Below are 22,247 nucleotides of genomic sequence, written 5' to 3'. Positions count from 1 at the left end.
ATTGGTAAACGCCATGGGATTTTTCAAATCTTAATTGTAGCAATTGCTTAATCGTAAATCTTAACGCTGTCATTCGTTCATCGAATTTTACTGCCCATTTTCATACTGGGGGCTACACTTATATGAAAAATCGATTCTTAAGGAGTAGGTAAACTGTTTTTCAGGATCCAAAATGTTTTGTCAGGATTTGGCGTTCTCCTTTATGTCATGGTAATTATCTTATATTATAGAAATAGGTCATTTAGGTTGATGATAATAAATTGGTCTAAAATAAGACTTGGTTCACATAAAATATCTTTCTGTCAACGGTACAAATGTAACGAAGCGAGCGCGGGATCAAATCGTCCCGGGGAGTTTTGTTTAAATTGTGACTGATATACCCCGTTAGGCGCCTCGCTCAGCTGGCCCGATGGACAGCTATCTTTATACGTTTAACATAAAGTCACCCTTAACAGACCCTTAACTTGACTCCACTTGAGATTACATAATTAGGTGCAACCTGTATTGATGCAAATAAGTCAATTGAATTATATAGATCTGTGTCCATCGATCTTCTATTAAAATGTGGATGCACAATCAGCGACCGAAAGACGTCCTCACTTAATGAGTGCCAAACACAACTTCTTGGCACTCAATTCAAGTAGTCGCAGCTGCAAATTCAACCTTAAACTCAATACTTTAGGTTGAATTTGCTCTGAATTTGGGATTTTATTGAATATTAATTAATATTGGTTTAATTTTCTTTACCAACCAGTTTTTAAGTGACATTTTCTGCATGATTGTGCGTCCTTTTATTATAAGAGGTCAATGTGTGTGTCACAAAGTTATTAAATTGCGCTTACATCTTTGACGGTAGGCTGGTAACTAGTCACGGCCGAAGCCACCAGCGTAAAACTTCGCGGTTTCACCCGCATATATCCCATTCCCGTAGCAATACGATACGGTCATAAATTATAATCAATGTTACTCCCTGATAATGTAGCCTTCTATTGGTGAACCCGTTTGTTACAAAACCCGCGGGAACCACGGATTTTTTCGGGATAAAAAGTACTCGTTGCTTACATTCAGTTCCAAGACCCAATTTCTTCTAAATCGGTTCAGTCGAAAATACTTGAGCATTTGTAATATCAGTGTCGTCGTCATCAACCCCTATTCGGCTCACTGCTGAGCTCGAGTCTAATCAGAATGAGAGGAGTAAGGCCAATAGTCCACGCTGGCCCAATGAGGATTGGCAGACTTCACACACGCAGAGAATTAAGGTAATTCTCTGGTATGCAGGTTTCCTCACGATGTTTTCCTTCACCGATGAATATAAATATATATAAGCAAGATGAATATCAGTGTATGGATATTAAACTTTTGAATAAACTGCAACATAGGTGAGTTACTGTAATTTTTACGCCATTAAAATAATTCATCCCCCTAACCCATATTTCTTACAACAAGCACAGTTCCTCAAAACAAAACATTAAGGCACTTAAGCAAATGTGCGCTGAAGCTCGGTGGATGCCATTTTAAAACGAGCGTAAAGACTTAACTATATCCTCGACTTAATACAAAAGATTTAAGGAAATATTACGACAGTGGCAACTTTTTTAGGGATAACGGGTTTTATATGACAATTAGGAAAAATTTAATTTTTACTAGTTGATAAAACAATAAGACACAATGTGTATTTTAATTTAAGAAATCAAAGGGCCTAGTGACAGTTTGATACTGTTACTATCGCGTTAACGTAAATGCGAATTGGAACAGCGCCATCTAGTGGCACTTCTGCACAACTGTTTCAATTCCATATTTTTGCGTTTACGTCAACGCGATAGTAATAGTATGAAAATATTGAAAACTCCCACTGTATCAGCCGATGGACGTCCACAGCTGGACATAGGCCTTTTGTAGGGACTTCCAAACATCACAAATACGCATCCAGCGAATCCCTGCTTCCTTGAATCCTCGAAGTATAGATATGAATAAAAAGAAAACACAAAAGACTCTGTTGTACGTATATTGAGGAGCTTTCAGAATATCCAACTTAAAGCTCCTCAAAGTTTGGAAGTAACGTAAGTAAAGTAACTCCCTGGCTAACAGAGAGGACATTAAAAACTTAGAAGACGGCGAAGTTTGTGGATTTCACTAATTACTTTACGAGATTACGACCGTGTTGGGAGTTTAACCTGATTCCGGAGTTTGCTCTTTGTTATAATATTATAAAAAAAAAATAAACTATAGTCGAATAATGAATTCAGCGATCTCTTTTGAAGTTTCCTGTGATACCATTTTTTATTGAATCAAAAATAGTGATGTGACAAAGTGAACGATCATGATTCACTCAATATGTTCTGAACCAAATTAGTAAATAATTTTAATAAATAACAGTTACATCTGTTATTTATTAAGAAATTTGTCAGTCTAAGGCTTAATAATAAACGTAAAACCCTTTTTTGAGTCACAGTGATAAAAATAAAATTATTCTAAGACCTTATTTAATTTGACTTATCTCCCATGAAGAACAAACAACTAAAGAAGTTAACAGAAGAATAGCAAACGGCTGGAAGAAGTGTACTGGTCACTAAAAGAAATCATGAAATGTAACGAGCTAAGCATGACAATCAAATTAACTGCAGGTAATCACTGGAGGAGGCCTATGCCAACAGGCACTCCGAATTACTCGACATAATATAATATATATGTGTATTACTCAACTCGTATATTCGGAATAAAGGGCTTATTATTATTATAAGTTTAAACTAGATATTTTAAAATGGAAGATAAAATGTAAAGAAATATTGAAGGAGTTCCGATACCAACACATTAGTCCCTGCTCAGTATAGAACCGTATGCACTCTCGTTGATCTTCGGAGTTCCGATATTAGACTCATAAATTTATTGTTATTTTTTTCTGTCTCTACTTTTTCTTCATCTTTATTTTCATCATCAGACGATTCTAAACTTAGTGTTTGCGTTGGCTTAGGCTCTAGATATTTGTTTTAAATTGTAGTTTTTTGACCATCACAGAGTCAAACATTTGAATAGTCATTGTTTATTCAATGCAAACAAACAAACAATCAAATCTTTCCCCTATATAATATTAGTATCTATATTAAGTCGGGTTTGTTACAATACTTACAACACAAGAACGGCTGAACCTTGGCTCACAATTGGTGGAGAGGTACCTTAGAACCAGAAGGACATAGAAAAGGGTACTTACTTAGGGTAGCGGTGGGCTTGAGTAGCTTGGCTTAAATTTTCAAATCGGAAGTAGTGGTACCCTCAGAGATCAGGGCAAATAAGTAAAAAATTTATCAATTACATAATTTACACAATTTTTCTTTCAACCGTCTGTCACTAAGCGCTATGATAGAAATTTCTGTTCAAAATTCCTCTTTGAGAGTGAATGATCTGGGGCACTATTTTTTACCTATACAGAACAGGACATTACTATGACAATAAATATGGTATCATTATTTTACAAAGTGACATTAGCATCTGTCAGAAAATTCGCACGATTATTGATTATGCTATAGCTATTTTGTTTTTTTTTTACTTTACAAGTTAGCCCTTGACTACAATCTCACCTGATATTGAGGATGCAAGCTGAGATGGAAGCGGGCTAACTTGTTAGGAGTAGGATGAATTCGACACTCTTTTCGGTTTCTACACTTCGCTTGGCGGTACGTCTTTGTCGGTAGGTGGTAACTAACCACGGCCGAAGCCTCCCACCAGCCAGGCCTGGACCAATGAAGAAAATCTCAATCGACTCAGCGGGGAATCGAACCCATGACCTCCGTCTTGTAAATCCACCGCGCATACCACTGCGCCACGGAGGCCGTCATGTTGGCATAGATTACTGATTCATGGTCTATAATATATTGCCTGTGTTTGAACAGATGACTAACTTCATTAGTGGCGTGCATAAGGTTTTTAAGTAGGGTAGGTATGCACTATAGGTACAAAATGTACAACATGCGAAATACCTCCTCCAATACAGATGTATAATGTATCCTCAGGGTATGCATTGCGTTTATGCAAGTATGGAGTGCACAGCACTAAACTTCATAGATTTAGAGTTTAAGACTGTGTTAATCGTTCTTTAGAGCCATGATAGCCCAGTGGATATGACCTCTGCCTCCGATTCCGGAAGGTGTGGGTTCGAATCCGGTCCGGGGCATGCACCTCCAACTTTACAGTTTACAAATGTGAACTATAAAAAAAATTTACAGCAGTGAGCCGAATATGGGTTGATAATGATGAATGATGGTACTTTTACTCTGTCTATGGTAAAAGTTTAAGGAATTCGTAAAAAAAACAAACAGGCAAATTATCCATGTCCAAAAAACGAATAAAAAGACCAGAAGTTATAACCAAAATATTCTAACAAGAAAAAAAAAAAGCGAAAGTAATTTCCTCCGTACTTTAATCACCTACTTACCATGTTACCGCGATAATATGCTAATCGAAATCGAAAATATTGATACGCGATGGGAGGAATAACGATTTTTTGCGCTTCAAATAATGCACTATCCAAATAAATATCTAAAACGCTGCGGGGTGGAGCGATTTGTATCGTGCCATAGACTTTAAAGATTGAGACAGGGCGTTGTTTTAGTAAACTTTTAATTTGACTTTGCTTTCTGCATCCACGGCCGTGGGATCGATTCCCACAACAGGAAAATATTTGTGTGATGAGCATGGGTGTTTTCCAGTATCTGTGTGTATTTATACATTATATAAGTATTTATATGTAGTATTTAATTGTATATTAATATTATAATATCAACTATCTTAGCACCCATAACACAAGCTACTCTGTATGCTTACTTTGGGCTAGATAGTGATGTGTATTGTTTAAGTATATTTATAAAAAAAAAATATATATGCCTTGTTTGTGGGTCAAATCTTCGTTTCATTAAGTAATATATTATTTGTGGTAACTATTGAAAATAAAGGGCATGCCATAGAATGGTTTCTCCCTTTACAATGTCTGATTGAATTTATCTCTTGTTTGTATCATAATTTGCAAAAGTCGTAGAGAGAAGTGTTTAAAAAAAATTGCGGTTCAGGAATACTTAGTGAAATATTGACGGTATGTGTGTGCATTATCACACCAATTTTATAAAAGACAAAAATTTGTGTGTAATTGTGTATGTTTCTTCCTCCTTTGCGCTGCGCACTGCAACGATTTTGCTAAAATTTTGAATGGAAATAGATTTTACTCTGAATTAGCACATAGACTACTTTTCATCCCGAAACATCCATGATTCCCGCGAGATTTATTAAAAACTGAATTTCACGTAGACGCAGTCGCGGGTATCCGCTAATAAGCAATAAACCATAGACTATTATAAAGGCCGTTTAAAGTGCTAATTTAATCTACGGAACACTTCACTGCGCGTGGCTCGACACGCACTTCGCCAACCAGCATCGCTGTATTTAGACCGGCAATTTACAGGTATAACACCTATCCCACAGAATTCATAATGGTACAACTACCTATGCCTCAAGTTGACATGGACTCTGGACAGGGCATTGTAGGGCGTGTTTCTAGTGTGCCATGCAAGGCGATGTCCTTTTACAGACCAAGTGTCTGCGACGGTCAGATATACCTCAGATATTTAATTGTTTAAGTATGTACCTATTCAGAACGAAACTGAAATGAAAAATGTACTAAATATCATATATTTTTTACTAGATTACTCTATTTCAATGTTAGACGAAATAATATTGGCCTACAGGGAAAATAAGTTGATTTATTTGATAGGATAATAATCAAGTTACGCAAATGCACCTTTAAAAATTAATTTAATAAAATGTAGATTTTTCGGTAAGCTCTGTGACATCTTTTCGTCTGAAATTCCTCAGAGCTTGAAGACGAAAGTCTTCAAACAGTGCATGTTTCCAGTGATGACTTACGGATCTGAGTCTTGGTCGCTGACTATGGGCCTTAATATAACGCTCAGAATCACTCAGCGGGCGATGGAACGAGCTATGTTGGGAGTTTCTTGGAGGTCCATGCAAGAGGCATATGTCCAGCAGTGGACGTCAGACGGATGCTGTATCTTTTAATCGGCTGATAAGGTAAGATTTTTCTAACAATTGGTCTCATGATCTCTTCATAAATGTTCTAATTTATGGCCCTTTTTCAGCATTGTAGTGTATGAATATTTTGGGCCTGAGTTTGTAGGAGGCTGGATTTCTCCTTTTCATTTCATTTAATTTCAAAGTATAAGGAACTCTATCGAAGGTCTGCCACGAAGCTAAGGGTCTGGCAATAGGTAACATGTTTCCTCAATGATACCCGTTAGGTATAGTTTGATACTTGGGCAGTAAAGGATGTGGATAAATATCTTCATACCATGTGGTATATCAGACTACCGCAGGCCCATTCTATTATGGGATGGTTTTCAATTAAAATCAGATAAACCATCTACGTGTTCCGTCATGTATTGGTATAAAAAGTTACAAGCAGTTTCGTTTGATGAAATTAGTGACCAGACTTAAAGGGTGAAAACCTTTAGAGATGTGGATAGTTATAGGTTGAAGTGTTGCTAAGTTAAAATGATTTAATGAGAGATCACCAAAGACTAAGTAGATTTTAACAGGTATATGGACTGTGCTATGAAAACCTTGTGAAAATTCATTGAGTGGTTCCGGAGATTGGTATAGAACTTTGACTAGACCTAGAATTAGTCGACTATGGGCCTTATTAAAAGGCTCTAAGTCACTCAGCAGGCGATGGAGCGATATGCTAGGAGTTTCTCTGCGTGATTGAATCAGAAATGAGGTCCGCAGACAAACCAAAGTCACTGCCAAAGCTTAGCGAGTCGCGAAGTGGCAATAGTTTGAAGAGCCCCAAGGTGCTGGAACGGCGACCCCGCATCATAAAGCGCAATGTTGGTCAACCCCCCAGTAGATAGACCGAGGGTATCAAGTGGGTTGCAAGGAGTCGCTGGATGCTGGCGGCTCGCGACCGTTGTGTTTGGAAGTCCTAAGAGGCCTATGTGTAGCAGTGGACGTCCATCGACTGATAATGATGATGATGATGACTAGATATTTATGATAATGATAATGCTTGGAACCGACGGATTACTGAAACCCAAGACCTCGTCATCCGAAGCCACCTAGGCTAACTACTAGGTCATTATCATCATTTCAACTCATATTCGGCTCACTGCTGAGCTCGAGTCTCTTCTCAGAATGAGAGGGGTTAGGGTAATAGTCCACCACGCTGGCCCAATGCGGATTGGCAGACTTCACACACGCAGAGAATTAAGAAAGTTCTCTGGATGCAGGTTTTCTCACGATGTTTTTCATTCACCGTTTGAGACACGTGATATTTAATTTCTTAAAATGCACATAACTGAAAAGTTGGTGCATGCCCCGGACCGGATTCGAACCCACACCCTCAGAAATCGGAGGCAGAGGTCATATCCACTGGGCTATCACGGCTACCCACAGGGCTATCACGGCTACAGACAATGCCATTCCTGACTTGAATACTTTCTTGTTAGTAATTTTTACTTCTATGGTCCCAATATAATTGGTTCCCTTTGTTTGATAATTTGTGTTAAAACAGTTATATAAACATAATATAATACATATATTTTTGAAAGTGTCTTTTGACGACCTTTCATTAGATACCCATATTATTAGGATAAGGTAAAAAAAACTTACCCACACCCCACCTTTTTTCATTTACGGGCGCTATTTTGAACCGTGTCACTACCACAATTCTAACGAACTCAATATCTTATATGTCAAAATCCGTCCAGTCCTTTGGGCTATAGGGCGTACCAAGGAAATGGATATACATACACACAAACACACACACATACATACGCTCGAAAAACATTACCTTTCTTCTGACGCAGTCGGGTAAAAATGCTTGGGACCGACGCCTTATTCAAACCCAAAGACCTCGTCAGCGAAAGCTACCTATACTAACTACTAGGTAGTTATATACAAAGAAAACATAAAGAAGGCTACATTTAAAGGTAACATCCACATGAAAGGCTATCAGAGGTTTGAGTGGCGTGCGGCAAGGCGCAGTACAATAGCAATAAGTCGTTTTACTATCGCACTGGGACGTACGGGGGGCCTAATGAGGATTTATGTGATGTGTATTACCAGCGCCAGGGAAGACGCATTTGCGGGTTTTGGGGATTTTGAGTTGTTTTTTTTTTTAAGATAGAACTGTCCTTTTCTCTCTATTATGCGGCACGCAGAAGACAATGAAGAAATTGTAGTAAAATCAAAATTGACTATAACCTAAAATTTACTTATTTAATAAAATTTAATTGCCTTCATTTTATGTATGAATGTATTAACAGCAGGGTTACTTATAGACATGAGTCAGGCATTTGATCATGTGTCGCACCCAATTCTCTTAAGTAAACTATACAATTATGGCATTAGAGGGAATGCGTACAACTGGATTAATAGTTATCTAAACAACCGAACTCAATTTGTAGAAGTGACCAGAATTGTTAAAAGCCAAAAAAAATTATACAGATCAGAATTAATTTATAATCGTGTAGGAGTACCTCAAGGAAGTATTCTGGGACCTCTCCTGTTTTTGCTATACGTAAACGATTTGCCATTTTGTACTGAACAAAAAACAATTCTATTTGCTGACGATACTACGGTGATCATTCAAGGTGAAAATAAGCAAACCCTTGAAATTGAAATAAAAAAAGCTTTGGGAAATATTGATACATGGCTAACTAAAAACAATCTTAATATTAATTTGGACAAAACACAATTAATTAATTTTAAAACATATTATAAGAATAATTTAACTCCATTAAATATTACATATAATAAAGTAAATATAAAAGAGACTGATACTGCAACCTTCTTAGGTATTATAATAGATCAGCATTGTAATTGGAAGGAACACATAAATAAAGTCTGTTCAAAAATAAGTAAATTTGCTTACGTCTTACACAGACTACGAAGAACGGTATCTGAAGCAGCAGCACTCTTAGCTTATCACGGATTCGTGTCTTCTGTCTTGCGTTATGGTCTAATATTATGGGGTAATTCTGTAGACATAATACGAGCTTTCAGAGCTCAAAAAAGCTGCCTTCGTGCTGTTTGTGGAGCTGATTTTATTGATAGCTGCAAACCACTATTCAAAAAAATGAAAATATTGCCATTGCCCGCACTTTATATTTTCGAGCTGTGCATATTTGTGAAAAAGAATATTACTCTATTTCCTAAGAAAAAAAGTGGTCGTAAAAGAAATAACATTGAGATACCTGTACAGAAACTATCTCTTTTTAAAAGAAATGTATACTGCATGGCTGTAAAAACGTATAATCACCTGTCAGAAAAAACAAAAGGAATGTCATTACAGAGTTTCAAAAAACATATTTTTAATGCCCTCAGCCAAAATAGTATTTACGAATTAAATGACTTTTTTAAAATAAAATCAATTTGACTAATTTATTATATTTCACAATTTGACATGAACTTTATTTAAATATTTTATTATTTTCATTACTTTAGAATTATTTCATTATTGGTAATTTTCCTGTATGTCACTTTATTTTCAATCAAATCAACATGTAACATATATTAATAATTTGAACATTTATATTGTATTACTGGATTTAAAAATTTGCACGCCTAATTTGTGGCAAAACATGTTTGGCCCATTAATAATTGTGAATTGTATTCATTGTATATGTTATAACCCATGTTTTAGCAAATAAATTATTATTATTATTTATAAAAGCCTTCCTACTTCTTACTGATCATCGTAATTATAAGCCTATTTAACGGAACATGCCCCCCTTTTTACAGGAAAGGAGCTTAGATCCACTATGCTGCTCCAATGAGGATTGGTGGGTTAATGATGGGTGGGTTAATGGTGGTTAATAAATGATAACGATATATAAAGGAATACTTTTTGGGACAGCCTGTGTAGCGTCGCAGTAGCGGTTCACTCACACTATAATTATGATATTTATTTTACTACCCGCTAATGATTGAAAAAAAAAATTAAAATAAAATTAACTCTATAACAATCATCAGATGTTAACACGGGAATGTAACACACGACACCAACTTCCCAACTCTGAGAATTTTTACTGAAAATTTCTTACAAAAAAGATAAGTTCAGTATATCATTGCCCGAGCTAGGATTCGATCCCAGGACCTTGTGACTCAAAGTCATATAGGCTAACCGTAACCATTTGATAAATGGGACAATTTAAAATAATGCATCTAAAAAAATAAAAAAATATTTTGAGAAAATCCGGAATAAGTTACAATTAACAACCTACCTAATACTTTATTGATTGAAAAGACATCCCCCTTTTCAAAGTCGGTTAAAAAAATACCCCTCATATATCTCAGTAGGGTAACAGTTCATATGTTTGATGCCATGACATTACTCTCTCTGTATTATTTGGTCCTTGTTTTATTTGTTTTTACACAGGTTTATTGTCAAGGCTGCGGCATACAAATTATTCAAGACACAAATTTTGTTTAAGAATATCAACCCTCTGGTATAAACCTTGTATTATTGCACCCTATACCTATTTCTACCTTATCTACCCAATTGATCTAACAATTAGACTGTTTGACTGTGTATTATTAAGTCAAGAGTCAGAAGTTTTTGTTATTTATATAATTAGCCAGGAATTGGAGATTATATTATTTATAGATTATCTTATATTATTAGCCAGGAATACCTATGTAGAGAAAAAAAATCCAAAGCTCCTCAGTACCTGAAGACAAAAGTCTTCGAACAGTGCGTGTTGCCAGTGATGACGTACGGATCTCAAACTTGGTCGTTAACTATAGTCCTCAAAAGAAGGCTCAAAGTCACAAGTCAGCGGGTGATGAAGCGAGTTATGCTTGGAGTTTCTATGCGTGATCGATTTAGAATGATCCGCATATGAACCAAAGTCACTGACATAGCTCAGCAAGTCGCGAAGCTAAAGTGGCAATGGGCAGGCCACATAGTTCGAAGGGCCGATGGATGTTGGGGTCCCAAGGTGCTGGAATGGCGACCCCGCAACTGAAGGCGCAGTGTTGGTCAACCCCCATATGGTGGACGGAAGACATCAAGCGGATCGCAGGAAACCGCTGGATGCTGGCTGCTCGATATCGAGTGTCCAGCAGTGGATGTCCATCGGCTGAAAATGATGATGATATTTAGAATTATTATTGTTTAGCATAAGTATCTTGTAATTAAAAAAAATTAAGTAAAAAAAAGTAAAATTAATTTAAATTTTTGTTATTAACTGGTTTCGTGCATTCTGTTCAGAGTTCCTGAACTTAGCAAGCTTTTAAAAACCGACTGAGTTATAAAAAATAGTCATTGTATGTCGTGACAAACATTATTTGTTTTAATTAAATATAAAACTAAGTCAAAGGCTGTTTTACATTATGAAAGTATGCATTTTCATTACGTTACAAGTAAGTACATACGATACTTGGTATAAAATAAGTTAAATATTAATCGTACAAACAAATATGGTATGGTGGACATGTTTAATAAAAAAAGTACGCATAATGCTACATGCGCCGAGGAATCTGCTATACAACTTTTTCTTGTACGAATTGAAGCTGTGTGAATTGGCTTAAATATGTACTTATATGTATTTATATAAATAATAATTAATCTATACTATACTAAATCCATTCTCGAGGAGTTACTAACAAAGAAATAAGTAATGAAGGCAGAAAACGCATGTCATTTCATAACTTTTTTATTTTAAATTATGTATTGTTTTACTATTAAATATTATTCAAAATATATTGGCTATATCTAATTATTTTAAACTTATTATTCAATTATTTTTTCATTAATTTAAGAACAAGTTAATTATAATAGCTATTAGGTGTGAAATGATTAGTGAATTATACCCTCATTTTTAATACGTGTGTCGGTAAACAGTACTTCTTAAGTATGGCTTTAGTATAGTATTATATATAATCTTTTTAACATAAAAATAGTACGATATCGTGTAGAAACCGAAAGGGGTGTGAATTTTCATCCTCCTCCTAATAAGGTAGCCCACTTCCAATTCCAATTCTAATCATAAATTGCAATTTTAACGGCCTCCGTGACGCAGTGGTGTGCGCGGTGGATTTACAAGACGGCGGTCCTGGGTTCGATCCCCAGCTGGGCTGATTAAGGTATTTTTAATTGGTCCAGGTCTGGCTGGTGGGAGGCTTTCCGTGGCTAGTAACCACCCTACCGACAAAATCGTACCGCCAAGCGATTTAGCGTTCCGGTACGATGTCGTGTAGAAACCGAAAGGCATGTAGATTTTCATCCACCTCCTAAAAAGTTAGCCCGCTTCCATCTTAGATTGCATCATCACTTACTATCAGGTGCGATTAGGGCTAACCCATCCGCCATCAGGTGAGATTGTAGTCAAGGGCTAATTTGAAAAGAATACAATAAAAAAAAGCTAGATTATCAGTGAATAACCATAATTTATTTCCGTTTTCCTACGGGATCGGAAACTATGCTGAATCTATATACTAATATTATAAAGAGGTAAAGTTCGTTGTGTTGTAGGGTAATCTCTAGATCTACTTAACTGTTTTTGAAAATTCTTTTACCACTAGAAAGCCACATTATTTATGAGTTTCACAGGCTATATTTTATCCACGTTTTCTTACTTAATCGTAAATTATGCGGCATAAACCGCTAGTAGTCTATAACAATACGTTACATAGTTCTCAAGGACTTATATAAGTCCGTTTGAATGTTGGTTTTCCCCTAACATCTGTGGAATATTTTGCCCAATATGAGGGTAATATGACAACGGCGAGCAATACCGTGAATAATAGATGCACACTCACTGCTCGGAACGCGTGTCGCGCGCTGTCAATTATTTATCCGCAAATGATGTAAGTGCGACGCTATCTTTATTTTTGTACACAAAAAGAATCAGATGTTTTTGTATATAACCTACTTGAAACAACAATGCAGAAATAATAAAATTCCTGGGTTCAATCCAAGCCTGAAGGATTGTTGCCATAATGTACAATTTCAAAGTTTTACAATTAATTGGAGGATAAAGTGAATATTAGCCATATTTAAATAGGCTATAATATTCTTTACTAGCTATGACCCGCGGATTCGCTCGCAAATATATCGCGTATTAATGGGGTATTTAACACTCATAGTAGTTTTAAATTCAAAACAGTATTTCTTGAGAATTTAAAGCGCGCTAGAACTCAAATTCTTCAGCATTATAAAATACCTAGTATGTATTAATGATTACCCCCCTAGTTATGATTACATTATAAGTAAGTAACACTTGGAAAATTTCCTCCTCTTTGCAATCGTTTTCGCCAAAAGTAGTTTTATGACTAATTGCAGGAAAAAGGAAATATTCTTCATCATCGTCATCATCATCATTTCAATGAAAACGAATTTCCAAACTCCAAAAACTTATTAAGTAGAACTTCATCATAATTTAAGTACTAATAACCTCGACATCGATAATGTTCCAAATTTAAATTAAAAAAAAAACAAACATTAACAAAGGTTTAAACCTTGTTTAAACAATACCGCATTAATATTCGAAATTCAAAATTAATTTGAATAACATTCACCATAAACAAGAACCGTTTAGACGCGATGTCATATAAACCGCAAACTTTCCTTCAACTTCCAAAACCGCAAAGTCATAGGTCGCAAGTTGGAACAGCATGCGCATGTTGAGAGGAATTAATGACTCATTATGGCTGTACGCTTTGTTATTCGATTAAGGATGTTCATAGATATCTACATACAACATAGAGGGGATATTGTAAGCAATTTTGTAAGGAAAATTCAAATGCGTGAATTCATTGTGAATATTATATTATTAATAACAAAGAACGATTAAGTTTGTACGTTTAATATTCGTGGATCAAGTTTTCTAAAATATCTATCTGGATATAACATAGATGGGGATTATTAAAAATGCAACGGCATTGTTATTTTTCAAAAAAATACTAGGTACATCAAACAGTTAAGAAAATTAATTTTAGTTACAGAATATTTACGTTAACAAATAGTGCTCGGCGTGGTAGTTTCATTGACAAATAGTTTTTGGGTATTCCCTATTCTTGGAAACTATATTTCCAGACTAGCGCGATTTATATATTGTTATTCTTTTATTGAATAAACAAATTATAATACCAACGTGACCTCGTTTATATTTTTGAGACTTTATTGCATTAAAACTCATAGTATCAAACGTGACCCACGTCACTTTAATTGCCTATTAAATTAGTTTGGGAGATAGGACAAAAGTCCGAAGTACTTTTGTCCTATCTGACAAATTAATTTTATTAAATATCCTCCCAACCCACACATGTACCCTGTAGGTTGTAAACACAAATGCAAGGGGATGCGAATTTTCCGGAGGGCGCGTGCAATGTCGACGCATAAGCACGTGACACGCCGCGACGATCGCAGGCCTACGCGTTCCAAGTTTGAAATCCAAAAGTTCGAAAACCGTGTGTCAGAGTTTAAAAAAATAAGTGAGATGAAAAAAATATCTTTGAAATTAGAATCTTTATGTAGTTGTCATAAAGGCGTACGCGTTCTAAGTTTAAATAAGATTGGTGGCAAAAAGCCTTGAATCCAGATTTAAAAATAAAATCCGGAAGTGAAAAAAACTTAGTTACATGCCTGTTAGTCAGTACGTTTCAGTAAAACATTCAAAAATACGTTAGCCAAGTCTTTTAAAAATCCGAAAGAAAAAAATAAATACTATAACAAATTAAAGAAAAACAAAAAATAATTCGAATTTTAAACGTTAAGTTGACTAAGAGACGAATGTAGAATTTTGATTAAGAAATTAGATTTAGAAATTAGAATTAATGAAAGAGGTTCATTTTTAAAAAGTGTTTGAATTTAGATAAAAAATTTCAATAATTTAAAATTACGAACTAATTTATTAGGGAAGTTTTTATCATCGTACGTTAGATGTCAATGCTAAAAAGTTCTCTACTTTGAATAAAGTTTTAGCGTTGCAGATCTGTATAAAAACTTTTTTCTTTTCCCTATATCGAGTTTAGTGACGGAGAACGGGTCTGTGATCAATTGCTTATTCGCAATGTCCGATTAATCACTGGCAGACCATGTTCGATTGATTGTGGTTTTTGGTGTTTTGGGGAGTTTTCTCGGAAACCAGCGATGTGGGAGTTCGGTTTTTGTACGAAATACCGGTCGAATGTAATGAAGACATTTGTATTTGCTTTTCGACCACGTAAATGAAGGAATTCTACTTGCATTACGTTTCGTAATTAATCAATATAATCAATTATACACATTAAATAAATTTGAAGCGTCTGTTTGTTTTTTTTAAAACAACTGTGTTTTTCAAGAGCTTATTTACACGATACTAAAACAATCAAACCTTTTTTAATTTTAGTCTGTCTTTCTGTTTGTCCGGTTTAATCTCCTGAATCTAGTTTAGTGGTACTTTTACTCAAATGAATTTATTGAGCAACATATAGGCTACTTTTTAATCCGCAAAATCCATGTATAGCACGGGATTTAGAAGAAAACTGAATTTTACGCGGACGCAGTCATAAACATGCGCTAGTTAATACATATAAATAATAAAGTGTCTGTTTATGATTTCGAAACAACTATGTTTTCTCATGTGGTTATAACTATACACAATAATAAAACACATTCTTTAAAAAAAATGTCTATAAAATAATTTATTTATTTTGCTATAGTATCCGCAAAAAGCCGACGAACCCATGCGACAACGTCACCCAGGTCCGACAAAATATTCTCTAAAAGTTTCAACCGATGTTGACTCTACAACGTGCAATTGCATAGGTTCGTCAGTTTTACGCAGATGATAGCAAAATCAATAAATTATATATTCATGATGAACTACCGCAAAGTAACGCTTGCTTCTATCCAATATTTAAAAAAAAAATCTATTTGTTCGGGTTTATCTTTTGAAACGATTTAAATGTTTTTTTCAGTGGAAGGTAGAAGAGGTTGAGAAACATATAGGCTACTTTGTATCCGAAAAAAAAACCATGGTTTCCTCGGGATTTGTGTAAAACTAAAATTCACGCAAGCGAAGTCGCAGGTGTTCGCTAGTTTGACATGTCTTTAGTTACATGACGTCGAGGGAAATTGTCTCAACATACCAACGGCGCGTTTTCTTTCGATTAACGTCGCATCGCACATTTAATTAAGATTTGCGGACGAGTATTAAATTACGCAAATTGGCAGACCTACCTCTGCGTTAAGAGAATTATTACGTTTTTTTTTACTTTCTTTTTTTATATTTCAACTCTGTTTTTGTAACACAAATTAAGTTGATTTTATTTTATTACCAACTTGTTGACTCGGTGGTCTTCGTTCCAGCGAAAACAGGTAAAGAGGCGATTTTGAATATGAATTGAATATTGAATATACATGAAAAAAGTATCGAAATATCGAGAAAGTCTACGTAGGTTCTGCTTTATCTTTGGTTTTCATTCTCCTTTGTGTTTATATGAGCAATCAAAGCAAAATTTAATGTTTACGTCAACTACGCAGATTTGCAGCTAAGAATGAGAGGGGTTAGGCACTAGTCCACCACGCTGGCCCAATGCGGATTGGCAGACTTCACACACGCAGAGAATTAAGAAAATTCTCTGGTATGCAGATTACCTCACGATGTTTTCCTTCACCGTTTGAGACACGTGATATTTAATTTCTTAAAATGCACACAACTGAAAAGTTGGAGGTGCATGCCCCGGACCGGATTCGAACTTACACCCTCCGGAATCGGCAGAGGTCATATCCACTGGGCTATTACTGCTCTTTCGCTCTTGTTAGGTAGAGTATATTGCATAGATAATTGAGGCATTTTTTATACCCAAATCTCCATTCCGATTTGACCATTGCCTTTTCAAAAAAAAGAAGCGGCACAAAAAGTTGTTGTTTACGGTGTCTTCATGACGGATTCCTTCCCTTTGATGTGACCGACATCGGATTACAATCGATTGTGAATCACAATCACAATCGGATCGAAGTCGGTGGCTGCGGTTGTTGACGGTTAGATCGATTTGTGATCGCTCTGTGATTGCGATTGCCGGTACTTGGATATGTCGATCTTGATACTTGATGCGATTGGAATAAATGTGCTATTGATTTGCAAATTGCAAAAATTTTCGAATTGCAAAAATTAAAAACAGATGTTTCAATTATGATAAATTCAATTTGTGTTCCAGTTTAAAATATCAATTTTAATACTTGATGTAGGTAATACATTGTATTAGATATTAAATATGTTAATACCTATACTACAATTTAAATACTACGTACGTTCGGAACCCTAAAAATAATTAACATGGTTCTATTTTTTTTTTGCAATCGCTATTTCGTAGGATACTATTAAATATAGTCCTCGTATACCTATATAGGTAGGTATAGTATAGAAAGTAAAGAATAGGGTTTTCACTGGTCGATTAATACAGAACTTCCTTTTTCGAATTTGTCGAAAAAAGCATCACATTATTTGCCTACACATTTAAAGAACCTAATTATTCCCGCTCTAATGACTAATGACGGATTTCAAATTCGAAATTCAAGATCAATTTCTTATAGTGCGAGAGCCAGTGGTGGTTAGATATAGTAAAAGCTTGAAGTTTCAGCATGATTATACGATACGGTCCAAATCTTTGCGTCCAAGGCGCGTCTCAAGATATTTCGTTATAAAAGACCATTCATTGTCAAGGATACGGAATTGTCATCGAAAACATTGCTCTCTATATCATCTCACTAGATGACGCGGCGCGGTTATACCCGTTCCCGAAGGAATACGGGCATAATATATATTCTATAGCCTTCCTCGATAAATGGGTTATCTAATACTGAAAGAATATTTGAAATCGGACCACTAGTTCCTGAGATTAGCGCGTTCAAGCAAACAAACAAACTCTTCAGATTTATAATATTAGTATAGATTTCAACGAAATAGAGAGCGATATTTTAGATTTAGCCGCTATTTGTCGACGATATGTATGTTTCTCAAGGCCTTCTTAAATCATATCAAAGCGTAGTTAATGTTTCTTAATACGTACATAATAATTGCATTGAAGGACTTAACTTTTTGAGGTTTTTTACCTGTTAGTCGTTACTTTGAAAGCTATCATGATCTAACAATGCTACTACCAGCTTTTATTATCTATCTAGAAATCTATCTATAGACAAACTATCAGCTTTTAGAGTTTGGCTAATGAAAGTAAAGACTGAAATCCCCCGCCAGATTAAAAAAAATCGAGGTAAATTCTGAAAATTACAGTGCAAATATTGGAATAACTGAGTTTAATACTTATTATAATATAGTAGTAATGTATTCTTTAGTATGTACTTATTCAAAAACAAAAAAAAATATTTAAACAAAGTATGAAAACGCATGTTTTTTTTTTTAATTTTTGAAATGATTTTTTTAAATTTGGCGGGCGATTTCAGTCTCTACTTTCATTAGCCAGACTTTATTTATTGACACATGTCTGGCTATCACTTGCTCTTAGTCTATTATCACGCACTCAGCGGGCGCTAACGACATCTTGCGCCGCTAAGTGGAACTATAATGCGATTCGATTCGGTCGGCATTGGTCGGGAATCCTCGTCGGCACTTCTGTCAACTAGCTGCCGTTTAGTGACGGTTGGTGTATTTTAAATTTGGAATGCATGGGTTTTTGTTGAGCTCACTTCTTAGTGGACCTCCTTAGGGCTTATTATCTGTGGTCTGTTGCAAGAGCGGTGCATTTACAATCGTTTTTTATGGCCACACTATGAAGTAAGATCTATTTAGCTAATACTTCTTTAATAGCTTATAGTAGGTTCGTATCAATACATCATTATTAAAATGCTTTCACATATTTGATCAATTTTCAATATCTAGGGAAGCTTAGGTAAGCAACCTAAATTTCAATACCTTAACTTAGCTTTCAATTAAAAATGATTACCTAACTTAGCTAAAAAATAGGTTAGATTAACTTAGTTGTCCATAAAAAAAAGATTACCTAACATAGCTAAAAAATAGTTTAGGTTAATTTAGCTGTCAATAAAAAAAATGATTACCTAACTTAGCTAAAAATTGGTTAGGTTAGGTTAAATAGAACACTACAGGGCCGAGCCTCCCTTTTTATAGAAGAGAGGAGGAACTTAGATAATAGGATACTCTATAAAGAGGACCTACCGTCTCTACCTGTCTGTCAAGTTCGTTGATGACACTTCCATGATGTGCGAGCGACGGGGGGATAGACTATGTGAAATCGTGAGTGCGGGGAAGAGAGATGCATCAGTCTCGGGTTTCTCATTCATCGCTACACGCCCTCTGGCCCGCGCGGGCCATCAGGAGTTTTCGAACGAAGTTGCCAAGTTATAGTCCTCGTCTAGCATAAAAAATAGTAAAATCTATTTCCATTCCAAATTTCTGCCAATTCGCCTCAGTAGCCGCAGCGTAAAAAAAACAAACATACTTACACACTTTCACACTTGCACACAAACTTTTGCCTTTATAATATTAGTAGGAAAACACTAAATCCAAAAATGTGTTTGTCTAAGGGTTAAACTGAATACTTTTTAGCAGGTTAAAAACCTCAAGCGAAAACTTATCTTAAATGTACTTATATAATATTAGTAGGATATTAGTAGGAAGTAGAAAAACACTAAATCAAAAAATGTGTTTGTCTAAGGGTTAAACTGAATACTTTTATATCAGGTTAAAAATCTCAAGCGAAAAGTTATCTTTAGATGTAAAAATATTTATTATGAAGACAAATTGAGTGATACCAATAATGTATGCGATGCCTATGATGAACCTCTGTGCACCGTACCTGACCAGTCCCTACGGTGGCCACGGCCCTGGTATCCCGGACCAATATTGGACGTAAGTACCTTTCACCAAAATAAAACCTTCAATTCACCCTAACAACCCTCGAGAGTCGATAATTTCATAAATCCTTAGAAAATTAAAAAAAAATAAAAATTAATTTATTTCAAGTAGACCTAGCTTACAAACACTTTCGACACGTCAAGTTTGACTTGTTTGTAAAGACTCTATTGGTTTGGAAGGCAGTTCCATTTGTTCCAGACAAAAACCTTGGTCTATTTATTGATGAAACACTGTCTTGGTCATCTCAAGTGGGAGAGGTAAGTCGTAAAATTTTTGCTTCGGTTAGTTCTTTAAATAGATTTAAAAATTTCCTTCCAATTAAAACCAAAATATCCTTAGCTCAGTCTCTTCTTCTTCCGTTATTGGATTATGCCGATTCTTGTTACCCAGACCTAACTGATGCACAGCTCGACAAACTCGAACGCCTTCAAAATTTATGCATTCGCTATATATATGGTTTGCGTAAATTTGATCACATTTCCGAGTATCGTGCTCGTCTTAAATGGTTACCAATACGATTTCGCCGTCAGTTCCATCTTCTTTGCCTCTTGTTTTCTATCCTTTATAACCCTCTGTCACCTTCCTACTTGAAAGATCGTTTCCGCTTTACATCGGAAATTGATCTTCTCAATCTACGTTTTCGAAGTGATAACCGTTTGGTCCTACCTTGTTCTAAGACAAAGTTTTTTAGCAAGTCTTTTACTTCTGAGGCTGTCAAATGTGGAATAATTTGCCGTCTTTTGTACGTGCCAGTAATTCACTTGCCATTTTTAAGTTTCGTTTGAAACGACATTTTTTGACGTTGAATTAAAATTTAATTTTTCGAGGTATTTATTTTATTGTTATTTATTATTTATGTAGTATATATTAATTATATATTTGTATTAGTTGTAATATATTATGTAATACATATGTAAATTTTAATATTATATTTACGTATATATTATATTATATTTATATATATTTTTTTTAATTATTTATATATATAATTACATATAATGTATTGCACCTTCCCGCTCTTTCTTCGCAAGTTCAAATGTTTCAATTTATAATTGTATTTTTGTGTGCAATAAAGTATTTCTTCTTCTTCTTCTATTTTGTGAATGATAAATAGCACCCCTATTTTCCTACCATTAAAGTAAAAACTTATTTTTAAATTTATTTAGGACCAACTTTCAAGTACGAGTATACTCTTTCCAATAAAAAAAATAAGTTATCAAAATCGGTAGGTACTAAGAAAAAAGTTACGCGTGTTCATACATGAAAAAAATATATACGCCTCGAATTGATAACCTTCTCTCCGTTTTTTCGTTCGTTGAAAAATGCATGGACGTTTGCTTTCATGTTTAATTTAACCATATTGTGGCCTCGATTATCAACTGACTTTAATTAACTAAACAAAAACACCAACTAATCACCATCAACTAAAATTAACTACAAGATGCAAGTCGGGGATTAAACCCATGACTCCTCGGTGTTGAATCCGGCCCATTTACCTACCGTGGAGGTGTAATTTTAATTACGAACCGTTGAATTTTAATTTGTAAATGGTAATTTTAAAATTTTCCTGTTTCAGAAAACCGTCAGTAGATGGCGTTAGCAACGCAGCTTCTGTAAACAGTCGGTAAGCTGATCCTGATTTATAAAATTGTTTCTTTTTAATTTACATTATAATTATTGTAAAAGTTCATTAAAAAATCGATTACTTACACATGTAAGTACCTACTTTATCTTGGATACAGAGGTGAGTGAACCAACAAAATAAACAAATGTTAGATAAATTTCTGCGGGGAACTCAAAGCCAACCAAAGATATTAGAGTAGGATAGAATTTAAATGATTAGTTATGGTTTGTGGTCTTTAGAGATGGCTGGTCATATTTTTTGATTTTTTAAATTTGTTAAATAATTAATTGTTGATGAATAGATTGTGGAAATTCATTCATTATCGTGTTCCCGTTCCTGTAAGAATACGGGGATAATATATAGCTTATAGCCTTCCTCAATAAATGGGCTATCTAACACTGAAAAAAATTTTCAAATCGGACCAGGAATTCCTGAGATCTGAGCCTGAGATTAGCGCGTTCAACCAAACAAACGAACTCTTCAGCTTTATAATATTAGTATAAATTATAACACCACTTCTGTATTGCAATACAAGATATTCTTTTGTTAAAAAAAATGGCTACCTACTGTATCCAATCAAACCACACCAATTATGATGACATAACCGCCAGCAGCGTTATTCTAAACCATAATCTCCGCGATCGCTCCCGTATCTATAGCGATCGAGTTTTGAAAACTGCCTCAAAATCCCACGTATCCGATAATCCAATCTCTAAAAATGGTAATTTCCGATCCGCCGT

At 35.1% G+C, this 22,247-nt stretch overlaps 1 protein-coding gene across 2 annotated transcripts in view; it reads left to right on the top strand.

The window, feature by feature from the left end:
* The window catches only part of LOC112046576 (protein trachealess), a 262,436-nt gene that overhangs the window by 73,226 nt on the left and 166,963 nt on the right, over positions 1-22,247 (top strand). For both annotated transcript variants that reach the window (XM_052888412.1, XM_052888411.1), the window contains exon 3: positions 21,460-21,507. In XM_052888412.1, the coding sequence (XP_052744372.1) occupies positions 21,460-21,507 (48 nt within the window). The remainder of the gene's footprint in view (positions 1-21,459; positions 21,508-22,247) is intronic.

Source organism: Bicyclus anynana, chromosome 22 (genome assembly GCF_947172395.1).
Source record: "Bicyclus anynana chromosome 22, ilBicAnyn1.1, whole genome shotgun sequence".
Classification (NCBI taxonomy): domain Eukaryota; kingdom Metazoa; phylum Arthropoda; class Insecta; order Lepidoptera; family Nymphalidae; genus Bicyclus; species Bicyclus anynana.
The sequence above is the reverse complement of the archived record's forward strand: the minus strand, read 5'-3'. Positions and strand labels throughout refer to the sequence as shown.